The sequence below is a fragment of the Mustela erminea genome, chromosome 13, assembly GCF_009829155.1.
Source record: "Mustela erminea isolate mMusErm1 chromosome 13, mMusErm1.Pri, whole genome shotgun sequence".
Lineage (NCBI taxonomy): Eukaryota > Metazoa > Chordata > Mammalia > Carnivora > Mustelidae > Mustela > Mustela erminea.
The window spans coordinates 24,632,385-24,658,999 of NC_045626.1; the positions used below are offsets into that span (position 1 = coordinate 24,632,385).

The 26,615-nt window shown below is 40.5% G+C and overlaps 1 protein-coding gene across 4 annotated transcripts in view; it reads left to right on the forward strand.

Moving 5' to 3' along the window:
- DYM (dymeclin) overlaps positions 1-26,615 on the forward strand; it is a 335,376-nt gene that overhangs the window by 90,339 nt on the left and 218,422 nt on the right. For all 4 annotated transcript variants that reach the window (XM_032310930.1, XM_032310934.1, XM_032310932.1 and 1 more), the window contains 2 exons: positions 5,499-5,624; positions 6,995-7,137. In XM_032310930.1, the coding sequence (XP_032166821.1) occupies positions 5,499-5,624; positions 6,995-7,137 (269 nt within the window). The remainder of the gene's footprint in view (positions 1-5,498; positions 5,625-6,994; positions 7,138-26,615) is intronic.

The window sequence follows — 26,615 nt, forward strand, 5'->3', positions numbered from 1 at the left end:
TAACCCACTGAGCCACCCAGGCACTCTAAATAAAATCCTTAAAAAAAAAAATTAGTAAGTTGTATCCAGCAATATATGGAAAGGGCAGTACATCATCATCAGTGTGGTTTACCTGAAGAATGTGATACGGTTAACACTTGAAATTCAATCAACATAATTTGCTATATTGACAGAATAAATTAGAAAAGCCATATGAGGTGTCTCAGTAAGTGTGGAAAAAGCATTTGACCAAATTCAACATCCATTCATGGAAAAAGAAAAGTGTTTTTGGTTTAGGTTGCTATCACTGTCTCTGAGTTCTAAATCTAGAAGCCTGACTTTCTTGATTAGTCTTCGTCTTTCTTGCCTACTTTAAGTATCCGGTCTGTCACTGAGTGCTGCTAGTTTCATTTGTTCCATGTGATTCAAGTCTGGTTACTCTTTGCCATTCCTTTGGTCACTGTTTTCCTTGAGTCCTCACTGGGCTCCAGTGGGAAGTTTATTGCACACGCTTTGTTTCTTGAATTAAAGCGTTTCCTCACTTCTGTATGTCTGACTTCTGATGCCCCCTTCATTCCCCTGTCCCTGATTTTGGACACGTCAGGCATAGGATTGAGTCGATCACATTCTTCGCTTCAAGGATCGTTATCATTACTGGTTCCTGTGAGGCCCATCGCTCCCAGCATTTGGTGTTAATCCATTCACTTATTCCCGTTTATTCCCATTCCTTGATCTCCTTTCCTGTAAACAGCCATTTTAAGTGTGTTTAGTGCATTGTTTATTTATATATATGTGCAACTAAATGTTATATGTACATGGGTTTTGTTTGTTTGTTTGTTTGTTTGTTTGTTTTTAAGTAGGGTTCATGCCCAGTGTTAGGATCAGGAGCGCAGGTGCAGCCGGCATGGTGCCGGTGACTCCAAGATCTCTCGACGTTGTGCTTAAGCTCATTGCTGGGGCTGTGGTCTCATCTGAAGTCTCATCTAGGAGGGGGAGAGCCTGCTTTCTAGATTCCCACTTGCTGTTGTCAGGATTCAGTTACTCAAAGGAAATCGGACTTCAGTTTTTTAGCTGTGGACTGGAGACCTCCTTTATTAGTTCTTTGTTGGGTGGACTTCTCCATATATCAGCTCACAACAAGGTAGCTGGCTTCCCGCAGAGAAAAAAACGAAGAAAAGGAAAAGAAAGGCAAGAGAAGGTGCCCGATGCAATCCGTGTTCATTTTGTAAATTTACCTCCACATGGTAGTGGCATCCTTTCACTTTTATGTTTATTAGAAGTGAATTACTAGATTCAGGCTGCACTCAAGGGGAGGCAATACACAAGGACATATCAATGGCAGGAAGCAGGATTTATTGGGGTCCTTTTAGAGTTTGCCTACCACAGTCCTCTAACAGTTCTGCGAGTTTCTCTTTGGCATATATATGTATGTTGGGTCATAGTCGTCCTGTCTGAGGACGACTGCTCTGGTTAGTATTCCCATCAGCACTACTTGAGGGTTTATATATCACCATATGCCTACCAACACTTCATATTTTCCAGGGCAGAAAAGGGTATCACAGTGTTTTAAACTTTGCCCTTTTTTCCTAGTGGAGTTCTTGTCTTTTCCTTGGCCGTTTGCAGGAGTTGTTTGTAACATTCTAGATAGGAGTTTCTTATTCTTCTAATCTATCATCTGCTTGTTACCTTTGTCCAAGGTTTCATTCGTTAAGCAATAATCCTTAATTTTAATGTGATTAAGTACATTTTGGGGCTTTATGGTTTGTGCTCTCAGGCTTTTAAGAAGTCCTTCCATGTGGCTTATGTTCCAAACTTAACCATCATATGTTTTCCTGTGTTAACTTTAGCTTTACAATTCACATCCAGGTCTTTAACCCATCTGTAATGGAGCTTTGAGTGTGTTGTTAGATAGGGACCATCACTGTTTTCTTTGTAAAGGAGCCAGTTGTTCCTAGCACCATCCTCTGTGTAGTCTCTTCTGTCCTCATTGATTCGTGAATTTGTCTTTGTTGTGTGTTGTCTACACCTGCACCACAGGTGTGAGCCATGTTTGGTTCTTAGGTGGGTTTCATTCATTTGCCTGTTTTGTGTGTGTGTGTGCAAATAACCATGCTGTTTTTATTGTTACAGCTGCGTGGCATGGCTCGATACCTGGTGGTTAAAGTCCCTCTCTTCACTCTTTATTTTCAAGGTTGCCTTGGCCATGTTTACTCTTCCATAAAAAGTTTAGAGTCACTTGAGGACATTCCTAGAAAAGTTCCTGACTTAACTTTAGGATTAATTTGTGTAGAATTATTATTTTCATGGCATTAAGTCATTCCATTCAGATCACTCTATGTGTCTTTTGTTTTACTGCTGATAAATGATGCTGGTCAGAAAAATGAATAAAAGATACCCTCTCAGTCAATCAGCAGCATCGTGGTCCTTCATGAAATTCCCTTTATGTTTGCAATCATTTTTCTTTTGTATTATGATCAGGTGTTACATGGCCTCACACATTTTTTCCTTTTTGCTATTCCAAAATATGTATGCTTTGTCCACTATGCTCATGAGTCTATTCAGGAAGACCCAGTCAGTCAGTTCCAATAAAAATCAGAGCATTAAAGATCCTTTGGTCTTGGGACACCTGGGCGGCTCAGTCAGTTAAGTGTCCCACTCTTGATTTCAGCTCAGGTTGTGATCTCAAGGTTGTGAGATTGAGCCCTGTGTGAGGCTTCCTGCTGGGCATAGAGACTGCTTAAGATTCTCTCTTTCTCTCTTTCTCTCTCTCAAAAATTCACAAAAAAGAAAAGATCTCTCTGTCTCTCTATCCATTTATCTATTGAGTGTCTATTACGTACTAGAGTTGGGAATACAAATAACTAAAAAATGGAAGGATCCTAGCTAGAATCTCGTGTGTTCTAGTGAAAGAGAGTCGTCTTGGGACACCTTGGTGGCTCAGTTGGTAAAGCGTCCAACTCTTGATTTTGGCTCAGGTCATGATTTCGGCTCGGATCAGGATCTCATGGATCATAAGAAGGAGCCCCACTTGCACGTGAGCACGTGTTCTCTCTCAAACAAATAAATCTTAAAAAAAAAAAAAAAAAAAGGAAAGAAACTCATGTGCATATAACTGCTTGCCAGTCATGCTTTAGGGCTTAACTTAATGTCACTTTTTTATAAGAGCTTTACAACCAGAATTCCCTATAATCCTTTCATGGTGTGACTTGCTTTCTTTCTTTACGACCCTTTTTGGTGTAATTATTTCTTGAGTTCTGTTTTCTCCATTAAATTGTAAGCTCCAAAAAGGTAGGAGCCTTATCTATTTGTTGATGGATGTGTCTCTAATATGGGACATAATGCCTGTCTAGACATAGTAAGAATAAGGTCTTTGTAAATATTTGTTGGAAGACCTACAAAGCGGAGTACGATATAATAAACAATTTAGTAGAACTTTTATCCATAGACCTACGGAAGCACACAAGGGGGACCACTTAGTTCTGTTTAGGAATTTTGGGGAATGGATTTACAGCTTCATATGAAACTACAAATGTCCTGTTGAGTCAATATACATAAAGTGCTGTCCGCTTTCCTTGCTTCCCAACAAGAAACCCTCTACCCTTCACTCCTATAGCTTTACAGAATTTGGATTTGGGACATAGAAAAAGATGTTAAATTATAAGTTAGAAACCACTGCAGGTGATTCTTTATTATTGATGCAGTAATTATCAAATGTCCTGGAGGTGGTCATCTATCTAGGTAGGCTCTACCCTGTAGCAAGATATTTTGCTCTTCAGGATTTGGCTTTAAGCCCTGATGTAGCTAAAAGCCTAGCCAGTTGACATGGAGAGTGGATTTCTGACAGGCATGGGCTATATGAATACATGATAACTGTGATACCAAACCTTTTGGGTTCTAGGCAGTCAGATCAGCATTATGAAGAATTAATGAATCATAGCATGACATGTCAGGCTTGTCATTCAGTTCAAGGAGTAAGAACAAATATAAGAGTTGTGTTTTTTGTGGCTAATATTTACAACACTACTTACGAAACCGTCAGGAGAGGGAATTGTTCTATAATACTTTTGAATGAGATTTCTGAGTAGAACTGAGATTTATTCATTACATAATATCAATTGCCTGGACCTCTTCTGTTTCAAATACTTTATTTATTTTTTTAAAAGATTTTATTTATTTATTTGACAGAGATCACAAGTAGGCAGAGGGGGGGGGGGAAGCAGGCTCCCTGCTGAGCAGAGAGCCCGATGCGGGGCTGGATGCCAGGACCCTGAGATCATGACCTGAGCTGAAGGCAGAGGCTTTAACCCACTGAGCCACTCAGGTGCCCTCATATACTTTATTTTTAAAAGAGATTTCTATCAGCAATAATTCCTTAAAATATTTGCAGAATTTACACTTGCCCAGTTCTAGAATCAAGTCACGTTTAATTTGCTTAATGAGCCTCATTTAAATAGGTGTTAAGTGTTTTTTGGTGGGGGGGACTTTCCATGAGTATTTCAGTTGTGTCACAATATTTTGATATTCCTTTGGAGCTGTTACTCTTTTTGCTGTGTTGGTTGAGATTTGCACTTTCCTGATCTGTTACTTGTCCCCCTGAAAATCATGTTATACTTTTGAAATAACTAAAGATTTCTCGAGGAATTTATTCCTGTTTGTGCTTCCTGCTCAGCCAAAACTTCGTTTCCTTTTATTTGATCTAAGATTTATTTCTGAAGGGGGGCTGATGGTCTTGGGAGAAACATGCTTAATAAAACAGGTATAATGTGTTCCCTGTACACATTTTGCTGACCATGCAGAGCTGGCCTTGAGGCCGCAGACAGTAGAGGTAGAGATTGTTAGGATATACCGTTGTTTTCATTGTAAAGTGATTATCGCCACGAAAAGACATCGTTTTCTTTCCTGCACTGGGGACTTCTCTTCAGTTTGACACTCTGCGTATTCCAGAATATGTTCTGTATTATAACTAAACAAGGATGAACGTAGAGCTTTAGGGTGAGTCTTCCAAGCCGAAACTGCGGGTAACGCTTTCCGTTATACACCAAGAGACTTGCTATTCAGCGGAGGATGGGAACTGGAAAGTAGGAAAGTCATGGGATGCCTGACCCAAGTGCAAGAGCTAATGGCTGGGAAAGGGCTTCATATATTTGCTTGACTTAATGTGTGTGTGTGTGTGTGTGTGTGTGTGTGTGTGTGTGTGTGTGTGTTTTAAGATTTTATTTATTTGACAGAGAGATAGCACAAATGGGCAGAGTGACAGGCAGAGGGAGAGGGAGAAGCAGAATCCCCGCCCACGTGGGACTCAATCCCAGAACCCTGGGATTGTGACCTGAGCCAAAGGCAGCTGCTTAACTGTCTGAGCCACCCAGGCACACCTTAATTTTTATGTTAAATGTATTAGTATTTCTTTATAATCTAGAAACACGTTGAATATTTACGTTGTGTTTTTAAATGTATAGCTTCTTTAGAAAAGAGCTAATTTCCAATGGTATCATTATTCTGTTTGTTTCCTATTTCTCCAGAGATATTACGTACGAAATCTCAGTTGAAGCTGTATCAACAATGGTGGTTTTCCTTTCTTGTCAACTCTTCCACAAGGAAGTTTTGCGACAGAGCATCAGCCACAAGTATTTGATGCAAGGTCGATGGTATGTTTCTCTTTTACATTTTTCTACTTCTTAGTCTACATCTTTATTTCTGGTCTTGTCCTCTAACCTCGCTGTTGTCCCAGCTGTCCAGCCAGACATTTCCTTCTGTGATTCTGTCCACACTCCAAACCCAAGGCACAAGGAACCAAACTCTGCTTTCCTGTTTCAGCGGTCCGTCCTTCCTGCGCCTTTCATCTCCACGGCTTTCCACGTCTCTGGTGTTTGTGTTTTCTTTCTAGAAGTGAAACTTTGAAGCCCTCTTTCTCCTTTCTCTGCATCATTCTCTATGTCTACGCGCTCAGCCAGTCCTGCTTGTCCACTGAAATTATTTCGAATCTTCCCCTATTCACCCGTCTTGTCAAAACGGCCACATCTCCACGCGGTCACCCTGTGTCTGGACTGGCCAGCAGCGTCTCAGCTGACCGCTCCTACTTGCATGCAGTCGCGGTACTAACTGTGCGCCAACCACGTGCCGGCACGCGTGGCTCTTGAGTGGCAGCTTACAGTCTTCTAATGGGACTGGGGTAGATAAAATACACACGCGTGCACACACGCACACACACATGTCTTCTGTGGACACATTCTTCACAGAACTGGCGAATGCAAAACAATTACAAATAAAGCAGCTTCGATTAAAGTTCTCAGGGAGTGGGAGGAGCTTCGTCTTTCCCACATCTTGCTGCCTGGGTTATCTGTGTGGCACCTTCTCGCTCCCTTGATTGTACCTGTGATACGGTCACAGAATCCTGTAAGGCTGTTTGGAACATATTTGCAAATCACTGGTAATAGAGAAGGAGCCTGCCCTTTGGCTCAGGAGTCCATTACAGAGTTTTCTCTAGATTGCTGGAATTGATTTATCACTTTACTTTGTGGACACGTACCTTTTTCACCTGCGTTCTCTCCCTTCTCTCATTCCATTACTTGAAAGAGTAGAAATATATATTTATTTCATATGCATGCATAAATTGAATAATTTCATGCTTAAAATATGTAGTCTTTTATATTGATGCTTTTTAATTCTTGCTTTTCCGTACTGATTCTGTGTTACTACCTCCCTTCAAGAACCAGGTACTATATAATACACTGAATTTATAATATTGTCACCGGTTACACAGAGTACCAGTACGGTAACCGGCGCTCAAGAGTTGAAGTGACTTGACCAACAGCTATGGCATAGAAACAGGAAAGCCAGAATTAAGCCTCAAGTCTGATCTCAGAGCCCACAGCCTTCCCTCTTATGTGACAGTGCTACATTTCTTTGAATTGTGCTAATCCCTTTGCTATTAATAGATTATATAAATGATATTATACAAAATCAGGGGGCTTCCATAACCATGAGTTTGATTTTCTTCTTTTTTCTTTTTGTGTAGTCTTCCATATACCAGCAAACTTGTGAAAACCTTATTGTATAACTTTATCAGACAAGAAAAGCCACCCCCTCCAGGAGCACATGTGCTCTCACAGCAGTCGGACGGGGGAGGACTGCTCTATGGGCTTGCATCAGGAGTAGCAAGTAAGTCTAATCAGATTCTGTCCGTTCTTTGATGTAGACAGAGTTTGTCTAATACGTCATAAGAAATTCTGTCCACTTGGCCACCACTGCTGGCTCTGTGGAGCTGGCTAAATGTGAAATACTGGAAATAATTTAAAATGTTTTTTCCATTTAGTGCCATGATTGATGCAGTGAAATGTATGCAAATAATTGTTTACCTGTAAGACACCATTTTTCAAGAATAACGTTTGTAAATCTGCACATCGTATGAATTTTAACTGCACATGATAAATGCGATTAAGCTCTTAAGAAGTTTTTACTGCTTGTGCTTTGAGGAAATCATGCTATTTTAGAGGCTTTATTGCTTAAGATCTTACATGGCTAATTAGGTGTAGTGTTCTTGTTATACTCAAGGTTTCATTTGCTCAGCAACAAATTAGCACATTTTGAAGAGTTTTTTATTAAATTCTGAAGTGGCACAAATGTGGGTTTTATCAGATTGGAAGCAGATTTCATTAACTGTAGAAAATCCTTTCCCACCCAACAGTAAAGCCTCATTTCTGCTTCACGATGTTGAAGACACGAGGGGTGGCAAGTCTAGCTTCGGCTCTCCCTGGTGTTTGTGGGGCGGGTCTGTGGCATGTGAAGTCTCAGAAACTGAACTTTTGCTTTTTTCTAAAGGAGAAACAAAAAGCAGACCGGTACTTTGGCACAGGCACTCTTCCTAAACTAGCAGTGTATGCGTACCACGTCGTGCACAGTTGGGCTGTTTGAAGGAATGCTACCCAGGGCTGAAATCCACAGCAAAATTATGGCTGTGATGTGCTCGCCACGCTCCGGAAGGAATATCAGTACAATAGGAAAATGTAGTCCTGTTTGATAATGGACTTGGTAGTGGTCTTGGGAACATCTTTGGGTTAAGAGACCTCTGTTGACTTTTGGAATTGATTTGTGGACCAGGCTTTCTAGGTTTGCCTTCCTTTGATTTCTTTTAATACTGTGGTTTGAATTACACTTGTGCTCCCTCATTGCTTTGTGTTTGGTGATGAGCAGGCTCCCTAGAAAGCCGGGCCTGCCGAGGTTTGTGCTCTGACTTGCCCTTGTTTCAGATGACGAGGCTGTACCAGGCTGGCGCACTCATGGTCTCTGAAGGCAACACAGCAATGGCTGCTTTCTTCCCGTGGAAAGGCTTTTCATAATCCATTAGTATTTTCTTTTTTTCCATCGTTAAACTGGTGCAAGTATATAAAAGCTAATATTTTCCAATATTTCAGGGTGGTTGAAGTTTTTTTTTAAGATTTTAAAATTTCATTTAAGAGTTTTATTTATTTGAGAGAGAGAGAGAGCGTGAGCAGGGGAGGGGGTGGAGGCAGAGGGAGAACCAGACTCCCCACTGAGCGGAGAGCCTGATGTGGGGCTCGATCCCCAGATTGAGATCATGACCTGAGTTGAAGGCAGACACTTAACCGACTGAGCCACCCAGATGCCCCTGGTTGAAAATTTTGGGGGAAGAGATGATAGTATAAGTTCATTAACTGCTTTCTTCAAAACAAAGGCAATACTTTGCACTCTTTTTTTTTATAAGGACAAACATAGATTCGTGTGTTATGTTTAGTTTTCCTTGCAGTTATGTGTTACCAGAATAATGTCCAGTATGATAATGTGGTGTCATTAGTACTAGGTGCCAAAGAGCTTTTACACTTTACCTCTGCCCTACCTAGTTAGCAGGGTACCAGAAGGAAGTCCCTTAATTTTCCCAGCTTCCAGTTTCTTTGTCTACTGAATGAGAAGGTCAGGGTGGATAATTGCTAAGACTATTTTCCATATAACTTTTGATGATTCTATGGCCTTAGCCCTTACCATTAAAAAACGTAATATTCAGAGTCTGGGGGAGGTAGTGGTGAAAAAAAATTTATGTTAGTTAAGGACATGAAAATGGACTTATGGGGGCACCTGGGTGGCTCAGTCAGTTAAGCATCTGGCTTTGGCTTAAGTGATGGTCCCAGGATCCTGGGATCCAGCCCTCTGTGTTTTGCTCTGTGCTCCCTCACTTGTGCTCTCTTTTTCTCTCAAATAAATAAATAAAAATCTTAAAGAAAAAAAAAAGAAAATGGACCTAGATTTTTAGTGTACTATAGTCAAAAGACATTTTATATAGCTTCTTACACTTAATAAATCTATTCATATAAAGTTATGAGTAATGATAAGAGTGATTATTCATTATTTCATAATATGCGACTTAAAATTTTATAAAAAACAGCAAAAGGGTGTTCTCTTCCAAAGCACAGCTATGTATTATGGGGGAAAGAAAAAGAAAATATGGTCATGTAATTTCGAATTAAGTCACATTCCATGAAAGTTAATCAAGTTAATGAGGAAATTTAACTTCAGTTGTGCGATCACTTTTGAAGATCTTTTGGTTGGTAGTTAAGGAGTTTTCTTACTTTAATATTGGCTTGAGAAAAATATGATTTGGAAGCTCCTCACTGAAAAAAACCAACAACTCCAAAGCCAAATGTAAATTATAAACTCTTTTGGATTAAATTTATTTGCACTGGGATTGAGTTTTTTCTGGAAACTCAGTAGAAAGCATTTCTTTACATAGCAGTATATGCCTGGTATCTGCTGCTTGAGTCATTCCCTTTGAAACAGAGTGCCTTATTTTGGAGACTTCCTAGTTTTGGATGGTGAAGTCTTGCTGGCACTGGGAGAGGAAGAGGAGCTTCCTTGTGCGAACTGAGTAGTGAACCACACGTCTGGACCCTCCCAGCAGTTAGGCAAGGCTTTCTCCAGTTTAGTCTCACTTTTTCAGATATATTTCTGGTTATTCTGCTGTTTGTTTCCCAGGCTCTAGCAAGAGCTCTGTTGCTCATTACATGCCTGGCGCCTCCCCCTTTCATGTCTTTCCTTGGATTCTCTCTTTCACTTAGAATCCTGCTTTCTCTTCTGACTTTATTCTGCCCATCCATCTATTAAGGGCCATCTCAAGTACCACCTTCCCCACGAAGACTTCCTCTTCTCTCCTAGCCAGGTGTGCTCTTCATCTGTGACATGTTTTTTTTGTTTGTTTGTTTGTTTTTTAAGATTTAATTAATTTATTTATTTGACAGACAGAGATCACAAGTAGGCAGAGAGCCAGGCAGAGAGAGGAGAAAGCAGTCTCCCTGCTGAGCAGAGAGCCCAATTCGGGGCTCGATCCCAGGACCCTGGGATCGTGACCTGAGCTGAAGGCAGAGGCTTTAACCCACTGAGCCACCCAGGTGCCCCCGCTGTGGCATGCTTAACTCTTCTTTGTGCCGTGGACTACAGTATACAGACCTCATTCTCCATAACTGGCCTCTACATACGATACAGCAAAAACCAAGATGTCTGTAACCCTTGAGAGTTTATAGAGCACTTTTCATGTATCTCACTTTATTCTCATAACAAGCTTGTCAAATACATGGTTTTACCTTTTTATAATATGTTTGATGAAGAGATGTTCCTAGTTAAGATTTTTCTAAGATTCACCTAGGAAAGAGGTGTTGTTGGTTTGGAATTGAGCTCAGTTCCTTTGACTCTTAACCTTTGTTTTCTTGTCCTTTCTCGTCCTAACCTGAGTCCTGAGTGTGTCGGCTGGTGTTTGACTTAATGTGAGCGTGTTCACTGCTGTCTCCAGCACAGCACCTTACATCTGTGGCCTGTCAGTAAATTTGCTGCACGTACTGAAATACTAAACGCTAGTAACTCGTCTACACTCCAGATAGAGTGAATTCAGTTTATAATAACACATCTGTCATTATTAAATGCCTTCTGTTTTCCAGTCACTTTAGTAGCTAACTTACATACATAATTTCATGTGCTCTTTATTTTTATTTTTTAACATTTTATTGTAGAAAATTTCAAAGATAGATAAAAGTGAGAGGTTGGGAGAATGACCATCTATCCATAACCCATCTTTAAGAATGAGCAACATTTTGCTGGGTTTTTTTTTCTCATTTATCTGTCTCATGATCTTTAAAAAAAAAATTATTTGGAAATAAATTCATGCATGTATAAAAGTTCCAAAAACAAAAGTATTACCAAAAATTACGCCTCTTTCCAGGTTGATTTAGTATTACCATTTCATCCTGTTAGTTCTGTGTTTGTATCCCTTTCCTCTTCCTCTTTCATTCTACACACACACACACACACACGCACACGCACCCCCCCTTTTTTTTTAACCGTTCGAGGGTAAGTTACATGCATCATGGCCCTTTATCTCTAAATACTTGTATGTGTTATTTCCTGAAAGGGGGCATCTCTTACACAACTACAGCACACTTATCAACTTGAGTAGATTAAATATTGAACTGCCCTTAAAAACAGATGCTTATTTCTTTGTCAGCATAAAGAAAGAAATGTAGAGTTCCTCTGCATTTTAAAATCTACTTTCTTAATACAGTATCACTCGTGTTGCACCAAGATTGAATTTTGACAATTAGGTGTTCTTGTAACTAGGCTGCTCTCAGTTTGTGTATCCCAGACTAGCCATTCCAACATGCAGCACATCCCTGCTCCTTTCTGTTTATTATGGGTCCTGCAGTATTTGGTGAATGCTTCCATGATGTTTGAATAGAAGCTAGTAAATGAATGGAGGAATTATTAATATATTTTAATGACCATGAGTTAGGTTTTTTTTTTTCCCAGTTAATGAGAGTAATGAAAATTACTCGTATGGATTTTTTTTTTTTAAATGTTTTCAGATGTGTGAAGTGTGATTAATGTCACTCACTGAAAGTGGTGGTTAGACTCAATTATACATTAATATATTACTTTACCTGGGAGTACCTGTAATAGTAATACATGTCAACAAGCCTTTTCATAATTTTGCAGTACAAGAAAAAAATGATTTTCTTCCTCTTTATAGCTTTTTGGTTTAGATATTTCTCTAAAATGCTGGCAAAATGGAAGAGGCACCAATTGATTCATTGCTTTACTGTTTAGAAAAGCGTGCTACGGTTTTAATTAATGTGTTTTTGGGTTTTTTTGAAGATTTTATTTATTTGACAGAGAGAGAGAGAGAGACAAAGCGTAAGAGGGAACACAAGCAGGGGGAGCGGGAGAGGGAGCAGCAGGCTTCCTGCTGAGCAGGTCTCGATCCCAGAACCCTGGGACCACGACCTGAGCCAAAGGTAGACACTTAACAGCTGAGCCACCCAGGCGCCCCAAGGGTGGTGTTTTTTAATGAATTGTAGAATTCGAAGGTTAGGAGAAACGAGGATAAAGGTCTTGTAGTGCCTTCCAAACATCAGCGATCAACCTGGCATGCTTCTAAAAAAATGCGCATGTGTGTACTCACACCTTGGAATTTCTGAGTCATTACACCTGTGCTTAGGCCGGGTCATATCCATTTTCAGAAAGCTTTCTGGATGATTCTGATGTAGCCAGTCCATTTTAGCACCACTCACGTGGTCCAGGTCCCTTCCCGTGCTTGGATCTGTTTTGCTGCGGGCCCAGCATTGCAGACCATTGAGCCAGTGCTGTTACGTGCTGGGCAACATGTTGTGAGCAGCTCCGACGGTTTCAGCTGACTTCCTCCTCTTGTATTATCTTGGTTTTTCTTTCTGTTGCTCTTGTCATTGTTTTCTGTTGCTCTATCAGTTTACTTAGCTTTTCCTGAAGTCTAACCATCACTGCAATACTCCAGTGCAGACTGGAGTGGATTCTGGACACTGCATTTTTTTTTTTTTTTAAGATTTTATTTATTTATTTGTCAGAGAGAGAGAGAGCGAGCGAGAGCAAGCACAGGCAGACAGAGTGGAAGGCAGAGGCAGAGGGAGAAGCAGGCTCCCTGCGGAGCAAGGAACCCCATGTGGGACTCGATCCCAGGACGCTGGGATCATGACCTGAGCCGAAGGCAGCTGCTTAACCAACTGAGCCACCCAGGCGTCCCTGGACACTGCATTTTTAAAAAAATTAATCTATACCAAAATCTCACTTAACTCTTTTGGCAGATAATATTCAGTTTTTAATGAATTTTTGTTAGCCTCATCATCTTCCTCTTTGCTATGCCTGTAGTTTTATGTCCTGTCTAACCCCCTTAAGGTTTTATACATACAACATTCAGTGTATCTCAAATATCATTTTGTTAGGTGTGCTATGGTCCATAATTTCAGCCAAAGATAAGATTTGTACTTGTTTTCAGCTCTGGATCATCATTAAACACAGTTTTCGGGCTTCCTCCTTCATTCAGGGTTATGACCTTGTCACCATATTGCGGCCGCAGGGACGCATTATGATTCCTTTATGGAAAGCAGGCCATTTCTGTAGGTGGCACATGTAAAATAACAAAGGAAATTAAGGTATCTAGGGATTTTGTGACTTTTCTGCAGAGACTGGATTTCATTTCCTGGAATCCCAGGGAGGATTAGCGGTGAGGGCAGTAGCCGGTTTTTCCCAGGCAGCAGGCAGTAGAGTTCATGAGGGTTCCCGCAGAACCTGACGTAGGGACTTACCCACAAGGATCTTCACGAGGCTGGAGCTCATAGCCCCCCAGTGGCAGGAGGTGCTGGCCCGGCCTCTTGTGAGCTTACACCAGGGCCCTTGGATTACAGCACAAGCATCTCTCAGTGGACTTCTGTGGCATTCCTGGAAGTCCTTGTGGGTAAGGGGAGATTTTCAGAGCTTGATATTGAGACTCCGATGATTTGGGATGGAGTCCCAGCTTAGCATGGATCCTAGACAAATTCTTTAACTCTTTGAATCTCATTATCCTACTTTCTAAAGCTGATAAATAAGGCTTTTTTTCCCTACCAAGTTATTTTGAAGAATAAATGAGGTGTTGTGTATGAAATCACTTCTAAAATGATACACCATTTTTCCTCATGTAAATAACTTTTTCTTTAACCTGCATTGGAGCTCTGTTGCTCCTTGTTAAAATCAAAATAATTTAGATGAAATGAGTGGTCAGAAAATCTCTGAAAAACTTATGTAAGCCAGTTTAAAAATTTAAGAGAATATCTTTTTGGTCTGTTCATACTTTAAAATTTATGTAAAAAACGTTTTGAAACACCAGCCATGTTTTTGCTCTTTCTCCAACTGGCTTGTCATTTTATGTGGTGCAGAATTTGGCCAGTGACAGTCAGAAAGGAAAATTTGATTGTTAAATAGATACTGCCCACAAGGGATTTCTCCTTGCTTCCTAAATGAACTTGCCTTGACAACCATTGCTATGGGATCATTTCTTATTCACTAATTTAACTGAAAGGATTATATTTTCTTTTTGATAGTTTGAATATAAAATTAGCCAAAGATTTTAATACAGAAAGACTTGATGCTGACCTAACCTGAATTCTAATAAATATTTCAAACGTTCACTTAATCAAAGATACCAGTACTATTGGTAGTCTTAGTTATAGTTTGTAAAGCAGTTGATACTTAATTCTTTACTCTGTAAGAGTATCCCCCGTGACATCATTAAACGTCTTCTGCAAAGCAAATGACTGAAGACCCTTACCCCTCTGATTTGTGATGTGATGGAGCCAGCTGTGTGGTGGTAACAAATAGATCACCTTACTTTAACAAAATACCATAGCCTGGATAGTTTGAACAACAGGTATTTATTTCTTTCAATACCAGAAGCTGGAAAGATCAAGGTGCTGGCGGATTTAATTTTTGGTGAGGGCTTCAACCTGCCTTGCAGATGGTCAAGCTATATTTTCACAGGGTGGAGAAAGAAAGCTCTAGTATCTCTTCCTTTTGTTGTAAGGCCATTAATCCCAACATGGGGGCTTTTCCCTCATGACCTCCTATAGACCTAATCACCTCCCAAAGGCCTCATCTTCTGTTACCATCATATTGGGGGTTAGGGCTTTGATATATGAATTTTACAGGGACACTTCAGTTCATAATAGTACTAAGTAGGTCATGCTGGAACTCCCCTTGCTGAAATCCTGTGTGGGAGGCCACTGGTCTCTTGTAGGTTGATAGCTAAGACATCTTTCAGTGCCAGTCATTCTTTGTTTTTAACCACAATCCTGCTTATGGTGTGGCCAAAGCAGGTCACTTACAGCCTATCCCAACCTCGCAAATGTGTTAGGGGTGTGTGTAAAGGGCATTTCAGGATGTTTAAGGAGCCCCTTCAAAAGTAATTCTGTGATTGAAACAGATTCTTTTTGGGTGCTTGACTGGCTCAGTAGAGCATGTGGGTTGATCTTGGAGTTGTAAATCTTGGTGTTGTAAATTCAAGCCCCATGTTGGGTATAGAGATTACTTAAATTTAAAATCTAACAACAACCAGAAACAACCAGAAAATAAAAGATTATTTTCTTTTCTGATTTTGGAGGCTACCATTTACATTAACCTTTGGAGGGACTGGCTCTAGATTTTGGTAACTGGAATTATGGAAGAGGAGCAAGTGTGAGACTGGCTGTTGGTATCAGGCAGAACTAGAACTGAATGCCAACACTGAAGTCTTTCAGCTAGGTGTTTTTGGGCTACTAACTTCTTAGTGATTCGGATTAGTCATGGTAAATGAGGATAATGCCTTCCTTTGTAGGATACTGAGGTGATCAAATGAGCAAGTGTAGAAAGAGCCAGGCACCTGGGAGGAACACAGAAATGGTCACTACTAGATAACAAATATTACTTAGTAATACTTAAAAGATAACTTTTGTTTAAAAAATTGTTTTGGGAAAAGCCTATGATTTTATAGTGGTTTAGAAGTTTACTCAGATTTCTAACTCAAATAAATTATGAAAATCTGCTATTTGGGTTTTAATAGAGTCTTCAGATAGTCACTAAAAGAATTACTGATAATGTTGAATACTTAATATTGTGAGTTAGAAAAATGTAACATTTATTTAGTTTTTCTTTTGATGCTATCCTTCTTTGACCTTGTCTTTTCTTATATTTTCAAGTTTTTTAATTGCCCCTGGTGCCTAAAAAAAGAGTAAAAGCAAGAAAGGGTTGACCTTGAAATTTCTTGTGTTTTTTTCTTTATAAGACAAAGCTGTAATGTGATTATAACTGAGTATTTAGTGTTTTAAAGAGCCAACCCTAATTAAATGTGTTCTGCCAGACTGCGCTTTCCATCACAAGTACTGAGGTTTTACACAATAACTTCTGATATATGGCTTTTCCATTTGAATGAGCCATCAAAAATGTTTTTTTTTTCCCTTTGCTTGCAGTGGTGGGTGTCCCAGCCAAATTATAAGGCCAAAGTCCTGATTATTTGTTTAGGCAAATGCTGTAGTAGAGAAATCAGTAAAGTAGAATTTGAAGATTGAAACTATCTCTCCCTGTTACTTTTATTGAGAAAGTTATTGAATTCATTACGAAAGGTATGCTGTGTGGTAGTTGTAACTTATTTTATGTGATGGTTATTTTTCTGTTCAGTTTTGGCTTTTTCTGGGCTGACTCACTGAGAGAAAGAAAAACTACAGTAAGAGAAAAAGTATGTGGCACTCAGAAAGAGGCATAGTTGTGAAAACATTTCTAATTAAAGCACTTTGAACTTTGAGAAGAAGAAAGTGCTTTATAAACAGTAATTATATTCTCAGTTCATTTTTACTTGGAATGATTTGGTAGATTTTATATACCAAGCGAAAGAATGGCTTTTTCCTCCTCCTTTATTTTCAGGACTGAACTAATTTTGTGACGTATGAAATAGAGTTAATTTCATTGTGATGGTTCCTTGGATAGATTCCTTGCAGGGATACACGGATCGTTTAGATTAGTATCTGCGACCCAGAACACCTGGATTTAGTTGGAAAGTAGTAAGATAAGCTATTTCACTTTTAATTATTCTCTGAAAAAAGTATTTCAGATTTTAGACTTTAAAAAAGCTGTTTACTAAACGATATCCATTGGAAGTAATACAGTGTCAAAACAACAGTTTTGACTTCTTTTATCCTCATAATTTGCTGACAACCACTCCTCAGGCAGTTTCCAGAAATGGCTTTGAAAGTCAATGTGCCAGCCCTCTATGTTCATTTCCTTCTCAACAGATTGGAAGGGAAGATTGAGGCCTCTTTCATGCTACACATGGTTGGGAAATAAATTCATTCATATTCACCAGGAAAATTATAGAATAAAGCAGTCAATTTCAGATGAAATCCTAGGAATAAATTTCTAAGGCTTGCTAGATGTGTTGTTTATTAGGCACTGATTTAATCTGTTTTTAAAACTTCTGTGACATAATTTACTGTATTGTGGAATTTTTAAATAGTAAGGAATTAAAAATAACATTAAAATTGGGGAATTCTAATTTTTATTTGAATCTTATTTGAAAAATGAAGCAATTAAAATGGATTTGCTTTAAAACTGCTTAATTTTATCAACAGTCAAGTAAGTGAGCTTTTATTAAACAGCCCCTTTAATTTGTATTAATTTCAACATGGTTGTTGGAGCAAATGCGAAGGCTGATCTAGGGGTGCCTGGGCGGCTCAGTTGTTAAGCAGATGCCTTTGGCTCAGGTCATGATCCCAGGATCCTGGGATCTGCTTGGCAGGGAGCCTGCTTCTCCTTCTGCTTCCCCCTCTGCTGCTCCCCACTTGTGTTCTCTCATTCTGTCAAATAAACAAATAAAATCTTACCAAAAAAAAACAGGCTGATCTATTTAAGATTACATGCTGACAGAATTTGTGAATGGTAGTAAAAGACTCATAAATTATAGCTGATACAGTTTTGAGACCACCTTTTACATGAACAAATAATATTTTAAAGTTCAGTGTTAGGAGTTATTCAAAGACTCCCTTTTAAAATGTTTCTGCAGGGGTCCTGGGTGGCTCAGTGGGTTAAGCCTCTGCCTTCGGCTCAGGTCATGATCTCAGGGTCCTGGGATCGAACCCCGCATTGGGCTGTCTTCTCAGCAGAGAGCCTGCTTCCCCCTCTTTCTCTGCCTGCCTCTCTGCCTACTTGTGATCTCTGACTGTCAAATAAATAAGTAAAATATTTTAAGAAATAAATAAAAATAAAAAAATAAAATGTTTCTGCAGCTTACTTTGAAATCCATTAATAAGAGACACTTGACTGGCTCAGTCTATTGGATGTCTGCCTTCAACTCGGTGTTAAGCCTGGGGTCCCGGGATCAAGCTGTGTGTTGAGCTTTCTGCTTGGCGGGGTGTCTGCTTCTCCCTCTCCCTCTGCCTGTTGTTCCCTCTGCTTATAATCTCTGTCAATTAAACAAATGGAATCTTAAAAAAAAAAAAAGAAAGAAAAATGCATTAATAAAATAAGCTACATTGATGGATGAATGTAGGGATGCATGGATGGTTAGGGATATTATTACAAGTGTAACAAAATGTTCATGTAAAATCTAGGTGGTGAGTCTGTGGGTATTCACTGTGTAATTCTACCAGTTTTCCATATGTCTAACAGTTTTCATAATAAAACGTTGGGGAAAGAATAGAACCACTAGGAGGAAGAATTAGTGTTGTACATTTCAGCTTTATCTTCACTCTTGAGCCTTCCAGAATTGCTAGGTAAGATTCTGAATAATCTGGACTAGACCACCAGACCTGGATTCAAACCCTTACTATGAGTAAACTAATTACCTCTATAATCTCGTGAAAGTTATGTATCTCTCTAAGCCTTTCCCTATTTATAAAAATGAAATGATGATTCCTTGCAGAATTCTAGTAAGCATCTCCTCATTTTTCTTCTCTTGTACTTGTTTATAGTCTTTTTAAGCCAGATCCTGGTCCTAGAAGGCTCACTGAATCCTGTTGAATGAATGATGGGGAGCGAGAGGGAGGTACCTTTCGCTGTGGTGCCTGGGAGTCTCTAGACTCACTTTTGTGAGCAGTGGGGGTCCTGTACTTGGCAGAGAGCAGGCAAAAGAAAGGGAGGGAGAGAAGCAGCTAGCCATCCTTCCCAGTGGGATAGCAGTGGGGAGAGGAAGATGTGAGCTGGAAACCAGACCCTGCCTCCTACCAGCTGTGTCACTTTGATTAAGTTACTTATCTTCACTGAAACCTAATTTTTCCTCGTTTTCAGAACGGAACTTAGACTATCTTCACCCTGTGGGCTTTTGTTACATTTAAATAACGTATATATGACAAGTAGTGAGTAAGTGCCTAGAACATGCTAAATGCTAAACGTACCGATTACTGTTTATCTTCCTCATCTTTTCTCCCCTGTCACCTGTGTCCATTTCTCTAGTTTTCTAAACACCTTATGTGCTTCTGTCTTACTTTTGTTTTCTAAACACCTTATGTACTGTTTCCTCAGCCTTTCTGCTTAAAAATTAAGGTAATTTCCCCCCCTTGCCTTGAAGATTAAAAAGGATGATGAACACATTTAGTAGGCATCCTCTTTAATATCCTTAACCATAACTTTGTCCAGTTGGAAGCCTTGCTGGCTCTCAGTACCATTTTGGGGGCCATTTGGTGCAGAAGCAAGCCAAGTTGAGATAATTTTGCAGTTGACAGTTTCACAAGTTGCTGAATTACGTTATTTTCATAGTCTGATATATTATATACTTTCATAGTCCTTATGATATGGATTGAGGGTAAATGTGGGAACATTTTAAATTTGTCTTTTTAGAACTCTTTCTAATAATACTTCCTCTGCCTTTCTAATGTTAATCAATTCTTAACCCCAGTTTATCTTAGAAAGTAAAGAGAGGCTGACAGATACCAGCTTTAAGAGAGGAAGTCTTTTCAGTAGTAATTATTCTAAAGTACATAACTCTCCAGGAATATTTCTAAAAGCAAAAATAATTTTGCCTATGTACATATTTGTACTGCTCACGAGATGGTGCTGTTTGAGTAAATAACAATTTGTGGGTTTATCTATTGTTTACTTTTCAAGATAATTTCTAGACTATCCCACTTTGCTCCGCTACCCCTGGAGCCTTCCTTCCAAAGCGGGAAGGCATTGGAACCATGGTTGTATCTGCTAGCCATCCCACCAGAAGCAGAAAGAAAATGGCTTCCCTATTCTTTTCCCCTTCCCGCCTCCTGCCGGTGTCTCCCATTGTCTGCTCTTATCTGAAGACAGCAGGCAAAGGAGTTGGGAAAATAGGAGCTTGCAGGTTTTGGCCCCCTGCACTATGCATCAGTGGGGGAAACGGGAGCCAATAGACAGTAAGTGGCTACGAGTGTGATCCTTATTTTACAAAGATCATTTAATTCTCCCAAAGTCACACAGCCAGTAGGTGTAAGACTGGGCTTTAAAATTATGTGTGGCTTCAAAGCCAATGATGTTTTCATGATACCATCTATCTTGGTCCATGCCGTATGCTGTTTGTGTGTAAGCTAGCTATATATGACCGTGAGTGTGTGTTCATAAAAAATCTTGAAAACATTACTGCACAAAGAGCATTAGAATAATGAATTTTTAAAGAGCTAGGCTATAATTCTATCACTGTGTAACAAATCAGCGGTTTCCATTTTTTTCTCATTCTTTTTCAGTCCTTAGTCCTCTGTATATGTATATATTTGCATATAATAAATGTTAAAGTAGGAGACACCAAAGATGTGCAAATAATACCAAGTTTTATTTCATCATTAGGGTACATTATGAAAGTAAAAGAGCATTACTATATACTTGAGAAGTTTGATTCCTAATGAGGAAAAGGTACAATTTAAATCCAAGCGGTAACTTACGTTAGTTTTGTTCCTGGCTTGGTCAAATCAGGAAGCAGTCAGATTCTTGTCACATTACAGCCAAAGTTATACCTCCTCCTCTTACTGTATGATTAGTAGCACAAACCTTGAGGCATCTCGTTGCTTGTGTCATTTGTTTTTTAAGGATGTCTAGGGGCTCCTGGGTGGTTTAGTCGCTTAAGCACCGGCTTTTGATTTCTGCTCAGGTTGTGATCTCAAATTCCTGGGACCGAGCCCCTCATTTGGCTCCATGCTCAGTGAGGAGTCTGCTTGAGATTCTCTCTCCCAATCTCCCACTACATTACCACCCCGCATGCGTGCGCGCACGCTCTCTCAAATAAATAAATCTTTTTCTTTTTCTTTCTTTTTTTTTTTTTTTTTAAGTTTTTAAGGTGTCTTGGTAAGTCTGCAAGTTCTCATGTTCATAAAACCCAGTGGTTTATCTGGACACACTTTCCCCTGAGCTAAGTTATGGGAAGGACTCAAAAAGGCAGGGTATGTCTGACAAACTAGCTGTTCCCTCATCTCAAGTAGAAGGGACATGTTTAGGGGACATGGCAAAGGATTTATTCAAATATGGTTTGAAACTAACTGCTAGTCTGTCACCTCCTTCATTTTAGCTGACTACATGAATGCCAAGAATAGGTCACATTTCTTAGAACCTTTTGCAACCATGTATGGTCTGCATTGTGACTAAGGGAATATAAGCAGAGGTGATACAGGCAAACTTGGAGGTAGAGTTCTTAAGGAGAATGTGTGTACTTATCTCTGTCCTGCTGACTTGAATGAAAATGTGATGGCTGGAGCTGGTTTAGCCATGTTGGACCATGAGTAAACTTTGGAATGCAGGCCATACATAGTGGAACAACAAGAGAATATCATGGCTTTTGACCATCATGGAGCAAAATGCAAGCTCTGCTGCACCTACTTTTATTATCTTTATTATATTTATTTTATTTTTATTAGTTTTATTGAAGCCATTGTTACACAGGTCTGTTACTTGTGACTTAGCCTTATCCTAATTTACACTTGGGTTATAATATATAGTGGATAAAGACAAGGCAGTAGCATAATAAACTAGCTTTCTAGGATAGGTTATTTGTAGGCGTTATCATCAGAACATAGTGACCAGAAAACAGTGGGATGAGCTAGAACCTTGCATCTTTCCTTCTGTGCAAACCACTTTTGGGGCCCATTCCCCCAGCATTTTTGCTATACTCTTCACAAACTATAATGTTTTCTTTTAAAACTTTTTGAGGTGGGGGAGGGGCAGAGATGGAGAGAGAAAAGAAAGAGAGAGAAAATCCTAAGCAGACTCCATACCCAGCATGGAGCCTGACATGGAGCCTGAGATCATGACCTGAGCCGAAACCAAGAGCCATAGGCTTAACCGACTGAGCCACTTAGGCACCCCACTAATGACAGCATTTATGTTAAGAGTTAAGAAAGAACAGGGGCCCCTGGGTGGCTCAGTGGGTTAAGCCTTTGACTCTTGGTTTCAGCTCAGGTCATGGTCTCAGGGTCCTGGGATCGAGCCCCGAGTCGGGCTCTCTGCTCAGTGGGGAGTCTGCTCCTCCCCCCCCCCCGCCCCCGCCTGCCTCTCTGCCTAATTGTGATCTCTGTCCATCAAATAACTAAATCTTAAAAAAAAAAAAAAAGAGTTAAGAAAGAATGAAACAAAAACAGTTACAGGAAGAATGTTTTTTGTTGTTAAACAGATTTGAATTCTGCCAATCATAGTAATTCATGCATTGTTGAGAAAACCATAAGAGCTATTACCAGTGCTTTTTTAATCTAGTTGTAATAGCTGAGGCAAAGGTGTGTGCAACCTTAAGGACATAGGAGTTTGTCAGAAGCCACTTGGCATACACTCAGGTTTTATATTTTATCTTATGAGTGAATGCATGTTAAGTTATGCTTCAGTTACCACATCCATGTTTGTTTCACTTCTATGAAGATGCAATTCTATGCCAGTTCATTGACTTAATTAACTTCCTTGAAATCTTTATGTAAAGTCAGTAGTTCAGGAGAAAATACCATGTCTATTTTCTGGCCTCACTTATTCTTAGCACATCATGGTCCATCTCCAAGGGTTCATGTAGCCCAGTTGGAGAAGTAGCAGATATGTGATTAGAGCCTCATGGCATTTTCTTCCCACACTGGGTTTTTCTTTCTGCCCTGAGCAGTGTGGGTAGAGCTTAGGGTTCACTGGAAATTTGTGGTGATGGACTTAGAGCCACTGGAACGGTTGTACGTTGCTCTTCAGCAACATATATCTGCTCTGGGACACGGTGTTGGTGGAAAGTTGGGTTTCATCAAGGTTGGTATTTGGCTAGGTGAATATGATGAGGAAGAGAGAAGTGGGGGAGTTGGGAAGGAGAATACAGGGGAGTGATCCTGGAGCCATCTGTAGAATCTTAGCTGGGTGAGGAGGGAAGCAAGGACGTGGGGGTGGTGAGAGACGTGATAAGGTTAAAAGTCGTGTGAGTCTGGTGCTAGAGGAGGTGACTGGAAAGCTGGGAGGTGGTGGCCAGGGAGTGGAATGCATGGGTTCAGAGTTGTAGTAGTGGCGCCATTATTAGTAAAGAGAACGCATGGCAGGGTGCAGCCATGGGAAAGGCTAGTTGCTGTAGCATAGAGGAAGTGAATAAGCAGATCAGGGCCTAAGAGGCATATTATTGGGTGACTTAAAATGAGGACCGGAGTAGTGTTGAGGGAGAGATAGGAAGTCAGGTGCTCAAGTTACTAGAAAATGAGCAGAAGGAGCAGCGATGTCTGTAGATGATGGTAGCAAGGCTTGATGGGGTGTTGGAAGGTCACTGGACTGTCTGGAGAGAGGTGGTTGAGAACAGTAACGGAGACTCATCTCTGTGGCACGTGGTCTATAGAGAGAGAAAAAGCAAGTCACCACTTGCTAAGTCCTCTGAGAAAGAGCTGTCCTAGCTATATGAAGCAGCTTCAGAGCTCTTTGCGGATGGAGGTAAACAAGAATGTAGGACATAATGCAGTTAGTCCTGATGCTCTCTTAGAGGAAGATGAGTAATCAGTTCTACATACAGCTTTGGACAGTTTGTCCTCGAGAGGCTTTTGGCCTCATGGCCCAGGAGAGAGGCGTCTCATCTGAGGGACTCTGAGCACTGTGAGCCTCCCTTTACAGCCTGCTGGCTGGTTGCATCCCAGCAGGGGACGAGTTTCTGGTTGGTAGAGTGTGGTCTTGCCAGTCATGTATCACTGTGTTCCGGAGGGCTCACCAGAGAATCCACAACCTCTTACTTGACCATTTTGAAGCTGATTTAACAAATGTGTAATTTAAAAAGCTTGAAGTGCATTATTTAAGACTGTGACCAATTCAAAACAAAAGGGGTAGTGCCGGAATCCCAAACACCTGTTGTGTGTGGGTGTGTGTGTGTGTGTGCAGGCGTGCGCGTGAGGGGCATGGGTATGTGCGTGCAGGCGTGCACGTGAGGAGCGTGGGTGTGTGCGTGCAGGCGTGCACGTGAGAAACGTGGGTGTGTACATGCGGGCGTGCGCGTGAGAAGCTTTGTAGCACGGACAAGCGTTGCATAGCAGGCAGGCTGTGATAGGAGGCTGACTTAGGATTTCCTCAAGCTCTAGTCATTCTTTTTTCCAGTTTATGAAAACCAAATACAGTATCCCATGACTGATTTAGTGGTTAATAATAGGTCAGTATCCATCATAGGTAAACCTGAAAATGAATCTTGTATAATGGTCATTCTTCTGTGTGAACATCAGAAAGGACTTGAATCCTTGGCATGCTTGGGGCCCTTCGGAGTCGGGCAGCAGAGCGAGCATTCCCGGAGAAGCACTGTCCTCCAGGCTCCTTGCAGCCCGTCTTCTTTCCAGCCTTACCTCGCTCCACACCTCCAGCCGAAGCTCTGGGTATGCAGAGGGGTCGTGCTTGACCAGCTTTGTGTGATACCGTCCATGCACTGAAAATGGCTTCGTCCCCTCCGCCTGCAGCTCTGTTGCTCACCTGTGCATACCAGCTCACAGGCAAGAAAGCAGCTCACGGGCTGCTTTGGAACGCTTTCCTGGGAATGCTCCGGGAGAGCAAGATCTTTTTTCCCCATGTGACTTCATAACACTCTAAGTCCATCATCTTACAAGGACACCCCTGCCTGTCTCCTGTCTTCGGGTGGTGGGCATTCCTGAACGTAGTGCTGCGACAGTGTATTCATTGAAGAATCTGAGCGCGCTTGTCAAAGAGATAATTTAGGAGATGTTTATTCACCATAAGAAAGGGGCAATGTGCCCAGGAGAGATGGTTCCTTAGGGGGAAGTAAAAAAAAATGCAGATGCATTACCAACATGGACAGAAGGTAGGAGAACCAAAAAGGCATTCCATGCAAAACCAACAATATGCAGCGTTCTGTGGATGGGGTTGAAAAGTCGAGAAGTCTGGCTAGATAATTTGGGGCCGGGCTCATTTGTGAACCACAGAATGATGCTCCTCGTAGCAAATCCATTGAATTTAGGCCTGTCCTATCCCAAGTGCTTAAGAACTGATCTCTGGTGAGGTTTCAACTAGTAATTCACAACTAAGGCCAGAGGCTGCCTTTAGTGTTTTGGAGCCAGAAAGGCAGTGAGGGTACTGGGTGAGACTATCTGCCTTAGACTCAGAGCAACAGGGTGCAGATCTGCTTAGCTCTGTGACGTGAGTAAAGAACTTAGCGTTGAGTTTAATTCGTCTGTAAAATTGGGCGAATTAATGGTAATGCTTGGTGAGGTTTTAACATAATTAGTATAGGTCATCATTGAATGGCAGAAGCTGCTCTTTTTCTTCCTTCTTAGTTTCCTTCTCTTCGCTCATGCCCCTTCCCCTTAGCAGTCCCAGGAGCATGGTGGCCTTTACACATTATTGATCATCCCATCCGCATAACCTCCTCTAGCAGCCCCCGATGTAAGCGAATTGTTATACTAATGTATCATGTATAAGACATCTACAAAATTGATGTTTTCTGAAAAACACGATTCAGTACAAACTTTAAGTATATAAAATTATGATTAGCAATATAGAAAACCTTTTTTGATATTATTATTATTATTAACAGTCATCTGGATGAGTATTTAAAAGACTTGCTAATCACGATGGCTTCATAGTTTCATCATTTAATATCCCAAAGAACATACATATTTACAGCCATGTTCACTGTTAATAATGGTGGGTATAACTGTATTTCAGAGTCATTTTTCTTCAGAGATCTGTTGAGTATTGTCTTTGTTTTTATTTTCCAAAATGCATCTCACAGGGCCCACACAGGTAGCAGAAGGTTACCTCTGCTGTCTTTTGTGGTGGTGTTTGCTTACAACTTGAATGTTTGCTATATATTCTATGTGTGATTTCTTTGCCAGAAAGTTTAAAATGGTTTTATGACTCCATTATTTTTAAAATAGATGTTTATGAGAGTCAGTTTAGTTAAGCCTAGTTAATTAAGCCTAACCCACGGAACGTGTCTTTATGCTGCAAGAGAAGGAAGGAGTGAGTTGCCTGTGTTACCCCTGTTGCAAGGAAGACCCCCATTTCTGTTCACAGTTCCTGGGTTACTGGCATGCTAGACACGTGACTTCCTGACAGATGGGTTGAGTGTGGGTACTGGTGTCAGTCTGGATAACGTGTGCCGCTAAAGCTTAGTATCTTCATATTTCTTAGGGGAAACACAGGGTACTACTATTTTTCCCCCCTCACTCACTTTGCAGACTGCTGCTGTCAGTGTGTGTATTAATGGCATGTTGAATTATATTGAATGCCTTGGGGGTGTTGTTTCAATTTCATGAGAACTTTCGGACCGTTTGATCTACAGTGCTCACTCTGGAGGTTGCATATCTCAGATTTACCACCTGTAACTCCCATTTTGCCAAACACTTACATCATGGGAACTTTCTGGATTCATGAATTTGGAATCCTCT